Genomic DNA, 6,488 nt, shown 5'->3' with positions numbered 1-6,488 from the left:
TTTTTCTTGTGCTGTTTTTTTTAACGCTGGTGTATTGTGCTTTTGCTGTGTCTCTGAGAGACGTCAGCTGGCGAAGTTAACAGGAGTTTTCTTGTCCGGTGCGTCAGAGTGCCGATCCTTATTTATAATTGTGATCTTTGCCTTTCCACTCTACATAAAGATAAAAAGCAATGCTCCAGTTTTATGTGCCAAAACCATGATATCGTCATGAGGCACTACGTAGCGGGGTACTCCAGACCAATGTGAACCAGCAGGGAAATTTTAACATGCACGTAAATCTAAGCATACATGTGTCCTTGCATTTCGAAGCTATAGTGAGATACTTAGATTTTACCGGTATATGCAGGCAAGGGAACTCACTATAATACCCATTGTAATAAAAAGCTTAATAATAATATCTGGGCTTTAACGTCCCAAAACCACGATTTGATTATGACAGACGCCGTAGTGGAGGGCTCCGGAAATTTCGACCACCTGGGGTTCTTTAACGTGCACCTAAATCTAAGTACACGGGCCTCAAACATTTTCGCCTCCATCGAAAATGCAGCCGCCGCGGCCGGCATTCGATCCCGCGACCTTCGGGTCAGCAGTCGAGCGCCATAACCACTAGACCACCGTGGCGGGGCTAATAAAAAGCTTGCTATCAGTAACTCGCAGAAGTATTTACTGAAGACTAAAACCAAACACCGGTCGGCTTTTTCCCCTTTATGTGCAAATGCTGTCCCTCAGGGGCTCATGCGTGCGGTTGGTCTATTGATTTCCAAGAGGGGCCGTGAGTAATATCTTGTTCTAACATGTAGCATTCATGCATGTAAAAAACGAAAAGGGCGAGAGAAGGCGCCAAGGTATGACGGCAGATTTAAAGAAATATTGTTTATTGATCCCGACATCACGAAGTCCGCGAGACAACAGCGAGTAAAGTACGAAAATGAAAAGAATGGCATCTATGTACAACAGACAAATACAGAAGCGGCAACAAGCATGCGGCATACATAGGACGTCTTGCGGCGCAGCCGCCTTAAAGAGTAAGGCCCCACCCAGAAAGGACAGGCATAAAAACAAACCAGCAAAGAAAAACGAGCAAACACCAACCTGGGGTGCGCTCACGTGAAATATGTGAGACCTGCAGCGTACAAGCTCCCTTTTCCAGACACGCGTCAACCGCATACAAGACGGAGTGGGAAACAGGCGTGACTTGGCCTATCACGTCACTTCTTGTTTCATTTTCTTTTAGTGCCCACCACTGACGTGTCTACCATCGCGGCTCCGTGCGAGTTATATCGTGTCCTGTCATAATACGGGAGCTCGGGACGCCTTACAGACATGGAAAAACAAGTCGCTTATTGCATAATGCGCCTAGCGAGGCTTGAAAATCGGTACGCACCTTAGGAATGTTTCATTCCTGCGGCAGTATGAACTCATCACGATACGGCTATGCTTGAAGTCACTTCGTCCGTCGGTAGCGTGTACCTCGTTTCGAGTAGTGTCGAACCGGAGTGGCAGCCATCGTTTATTTACTTTACGTATTTCATTTTGTTTCATACGTGGTGATGTAGAACAGAGGCAACGTGTTCACCATGAACTTTATGTGCGTTCTCGGACGCTTCGTTCGTGGTTGTATTGAAAAGTATGATCATTATAAGGCATACAAGTTGAGCTCTCTGCACCATGAATTTGTTGACACCAAAGAAGTCGTAAGAAGTATGATTTCGGTGGGTAGGTGTAACGCCACAACATGAGGGAAATACATAATAAATGTTGCGCCATATGTATCTCCAAGCAGAGGTAACATTGACTTATGAAATGTGATTGCTATAGGTACATCGAAACAAACTATCTATAGAGGCTTATACAACTTTCACCACCAAGAATGTTTACGCTTTCCTGGCGTAACTTCTAGAAATATACGAGGAAAGAACCTTCTCAGCATGTCTGTTCCGAGTCCTGCACCGATCATATGGGTTCTCAAACACAAGACAGGCTAACCTCATTCACGGGAAAAAAGCATGACGCTTGCGAGTGTCTATGCTGACAGTTGATTTGATAGTTTAAACAAATCGCTCGTTATCGCCAATTTAGACCCCAGAAAGATATGATAGAGGAAGCGCAATACTTTCGAAACCGAAGTTTCTATACTAGCACGTTTCTGATAAGAACGTTTCTTGTAAAGAACAAAGCACCGCTCAGGGAGTCTGCAGGATGACAAGGTTTTAAGCCGCTCGTCGCTCATTCATAATCTGAGCTGATCCATACCGGAGATATATTCCATACAGATATATTCCCCACTGACCGGTCCCACGTGATTACAAGGATTGAACTGTTAAAGTAAATAAATTTATTCAGGACTTATCTAATATATTTGCTTTGCGCGCACGAAATTTCTATGCATGCCAGTACGTAGAGCGTTTGTGGGAAGCAAACCTAACGTGTGAGGAGCGTGAGAGGAAGAAGTCTGCTGACAGCATGGTGCACGCGTTGCGGTATATCACTCGACGCTATCATAGCAGCCACCGCTATGTCACGGCCAACAGAGCCTGCACTAAGCACTAAACTAGAAAACAAACAAATAAAAAGACAGAATTATGCTATCTAGTTGCACAACGAAAAGTATAGAGCGACGAAGCGCTCTTTTTCCCTCGCTCAACGTAGCAATGCATAGTTGCTACAGAGCGACTGCCCTGCGCGCTTTCGTATATATAGGTTGTCGCCGTTATTAACGTGAGCGCTGCACATACCACAAGATGAAGCTGTGGGCTAGTTGTAGAAATTCGTGCTACGATTACTCGTGCTCCTCTTAAGAACGTGGAACATGGGTAAAATAGACTATTGTGTCTGTTTTACCCCTCTCCCAAGTTCTTAAGAGAAGCGCAAGTAACCGTACCACAAGATGAAAGTCTCAAGTTGAATATCTGACTGGCTTTCGGATGCACGCAAACGGATCGACTCCACGTCCAGTGAAGTACGCGACGAGACCACACCGCCGGCAGCTTCCGCGTGCGCATACCAGGAGCTTTTCAGGCATTTAGGCCCGACGGGAATCTCGGTTGGCCGGGTGCCGCCACAGCGGGGAGCTTTGCGAAGCCCGCGGACCTTGAGCTTGTCAGTGCCTGCTGAAGCACGCCCTGCGGTGGGGGCTCGACGACAAGCTGTACGTCGGCTGGGTTCTCCTGCTTGACGCCCGGCTCGTTGGTCTTGATGTCTGCTCGAAAGCCGTTCTGGTCGGCCACGTAATGCACCTTACGGTAGACGCCATAGCTGTCAGTGTAACCGTAGGTCCCTTGTACCGAACCTGATTCGTCACCTTTCTCCTGGCGGAACTGGTTGTTGCCGAACTCGTCCTGAACATTGTAGCCGAAGTCGAATGGCTGCGGACGGTCCTGCAACAGGACGTACATAAATGGCATGCCAGTCACACATGGATGACGCACCCCTTCGGAAGGAAGCGGAAGAATTCGTTCACGTAAATGAGCAAAGTTAGCAACACATGATGTGCACTACTTGAAAACAGTATAGATTACTGATAGAGAGAGAGAGAGAAAGAGGGAGACGAGGAAAAGGAAAGCCATGGAGCTCAACCAGAGGCGCGCCCGGTTTGCTACCCTGCACTGGGGGAAAGGGGATGGGAGATAAAAGGTTCTGCCATGGGGCAGTCACTGGCTCTTTAGATTCCTTAGCTGGCTGGAATGCACAAGACGCGCAACTACCATGGCGCTGTCTCGCTTTTCTTCAATGATGGTTACGCGTCTACTGTATTCTAGTAAGGATGCAGCAGCTAGCCCAGCATCAAGTATTACTAAGTAACTCAGCTTGTTCCCAAGGCGTTTCGCTCGACGGGGGGAGCTTAAGTAGTCCGGTAAGGCAGCAGAGAAATTGACGGGGAAAATACTGCTACTATCCTTAACTCATGTCTAGTTGAAGCAAGGCGTCACTGCGTCGTTATCGCGTCTTCTGGAGCTTTCCGATATAGCCCAGAATGCAGAAATGTTATTGGAGTGCGAAATTATTTGCCACCCTTTACTGGTAGTATAGTAAGTTCACGTTGAGCCCTGGGCTTCATGAGGGAAATTGTCATGTTATAGAGACGCGAACAAATTCAAACTGAAGGTCATGAAGAATAATAAGCTAGTAACTGACGCTAAGCAAATTGCTAGGAACACCGAGGCTAAGTAATTAAGTCTTTATTTTTTAAACCGCGAGAAATTCAAAGAAAATTAAATACGTAATCGGAGCTGGAACTCACTATTCCTGCCGACTGCCCGTACGTCGAACGTCCATACGTTGGAGCTGCCTGCAGGAAATTTCCAGCTTGCCGAAAAGTCGTAGCCTGACCAAGGCTGCCGAAGCTGTGACCTTCTGTGTCAAGCGTCTCTTCCCCTTTGCCATCTTCGCTGTAAGCTGTCGCTAGTAGAAGGCCTAGTAAGAGAATCTGTAAGAGCGCAATGGAAGTGCACATTTCGTATACTCCGTTTCATACATCAGGTGCAACGCTGTGGAAGCTATGCGAGAACTTCGGTCAGCAAGGTGTGTAAGTCCGCGCGTCTCGCTCTTGGATTTAGTCGTTCTAAACGAGACCTCCGCGATTTGCTCCTCCTGCGTGCTACCGGCACCAATCGCGGAGGCCACGATGAGAAGATAACGAGACGCCAAGCGGTCAAGAACAACCTAGTGACAACCACACAAATAACTCGGTATATTTATTTCAGAGGCACAAAGCATCTTCATTTATTATTCAGTCTAAAAAAATATCACATTACGGGTGGTAAGATCATTGAACTTCTTCTTGGTGTGAACGCATCTAACGCAAGAACTCTCGCTAGCCTCCCTAGGCGTTGCCCCTGATGTATCAAATGGAGTATAGTGATAACTCTACATCTTATTTAACGCCTGCTGCCAATGGAGCTGAGCACCCACACGCTGATTCTCTTTTCAATCTGGACCGCGGAAGTCGTACTGCGATGGAGACGAAATGCTAGATGCCAGTGTATTTTGATTGAGGTGCACGTTAAAGAACCACGCTGGTCGAAATTTCCGGAGCCCTCCACTACTCTGTGTCTTATAATCATATTGCGGTTTTGGCATGTAAAGCGCCAGATATTATTGCTGATTCTTCTAATTATGTCAAGCTGAGCTTGTATTACGTGGTGTGTATTAGTACGCTATTGCTCCAAAAGTGTGGATAGATGCAAGGGTACATTACTACTGTATGTGCGCATTATTACACAACACGAGGATTCTACAGACTGCACTAAGATTGAAATATTAGCGCGTTGTGACATCCCGGAATTCAAAACTGCCTGCAAGATTTTTCATTACCGCGGAACTCAGTACGGGGGCAATTGCGAATGCCGCCTGGACATAATTACAGTGTACAATATAATGTAGGAAGGCCCGATATTATAATAAGAAAAGAGAACAAAACAAGAACGTATTAATTTTTGTCCTTTCTTTAGCTTTTACACTCAAGTTCGGACAAAAAACGTGGAGTCCCGTGTGGAAGCAGCTTTCGCAGCCAAGCACAATCTATTTCCAGATCGACGGCAGTGGAGCAGATAGGAGGTGTGCGAGGTTCAATCCCCCCTAGTATTTTTACATTTTCTATGTGGTATGTATGCCGGCACACATACAGACACACGCACGAACATACATAAAGGGGGCTGGGACCCCCTAAAAAATTTCCTGCTAGGCCCCTGATCGACGGGACCGTTAAAAGCTGGAGAAGAGTGAGATACGTACCGTCAGCATTCCCGTAGCGTCTCTCGAAACCGCAACCTTCGGAGGCGATGAGAAAAAGAAAAAAAGCGCGTTGACGGATAAAGAGGCAACGATTCCGCTGGTCCTGCTCGAAACTTCCGAGAGGAAAAGAAAGAAAGTTGGGCTTCGTCTTCCGCCTGAACGAGCGCTCGGGTTTCGCTTCGCTTGGCGCCTTTAAAACGCACGGCGCAGTGCAGTGGCTGGCAGCACGTCTGAGGGTGTCGACAAGTTGGCGACTCGAGGCTTTTATACCCGCAGCAGTTTCTCGGCCTCGACGCTGCTCGCCTCTTCCGAAAAAGGGGTGGAAATCAGCGCGAGAAAGTGGGAGATTAAGACAAAAGACGAGAGTGTGTCTGCACCGTCGTTGTCATCATCATCATTGTCAGCAAAGGGCGAGATGACTCCCTTCTATGTTGTCGCGCACCAGTCGCGTGGAAGGCATTTCTTGCTTTGTTTTTTTTTCTCTTTGTTTTTGTTGGGGCTCCTTCAAATTAGCTCATCCTTGTCTCTGTAGGCGGCCTACATTGAAGCGAGCGAAAAAGAGTGAACGTTGAAGGTGTCGTCACTCTTCGGGCGGTGATGTGCGCGCTCAAAGTTGTGTCTGTCTGTCTTGTTCATCTTTGGTCGTGGCTGTCGTTAGTGCGTTTGCTTCGCCCACCCCTAGAGGCACATTCCTTCGCTTGAAAAGAGTGTCGCTTGCGCCCGAATCTGTCGACTTTAATTGCGTGTCCTGGCTC

The 6,488-nt window shown here is 47.3% G+C and overlaps 1 protein-coding gene across 1 annotated transcript; it reads right to left on the bottom strand.

The window, feature by feature from the left end:
- Window positions 1-858: 858 nt before the first annotated feature.
- On the bottom strand, window positions 859-6,101 carry LOC119376369 (cuticle protein 16.8-like). The gene is made up of 3 exons (XM_037646223.2): window positions 5,734-6,101; window positions 4,241-4,426; window positions 859-3,377 (listed from the first exon to the last, which is right to left on the bottom strand). Exons 1-3 carry the CDS (start codon window positions 5,740-5,742, stop codon window positions 3,015-3,017), a joined length of 558 nt encoding a protein of 185 aa, XP_037502151.1. The 5' UTR covers window positions 5,743-6,101; the 3' UTR covers window positions 859-3,014.
- Between the last annotated feature and the right edge of the window lie 387 nt (window positions 6,102-6,488).

The sequence above is a fragment of the Rhipicephalus sanguineus genome, unplaced genomic scaffold (genome assembly GCF_013339695.2).
Source record: "Rhipicephalus sanguineus isolate Rsan-2018 unplaced genomic scaffold, BIME_Rsan_1.4 Seq1181, whole genome shotgun sequence".
NCBI lineage: Eukaryota > Metazoa > Arthropoda > Arachnida > Ixodida > Ixodidae > Rhipicephalus > Rhipicephalus sanguineus.
The sequence above is the reverse complement of the archived record's forward strand: the minus strand, read 5'-3'. Positions and strand labels throughout refer to the sequence as shown.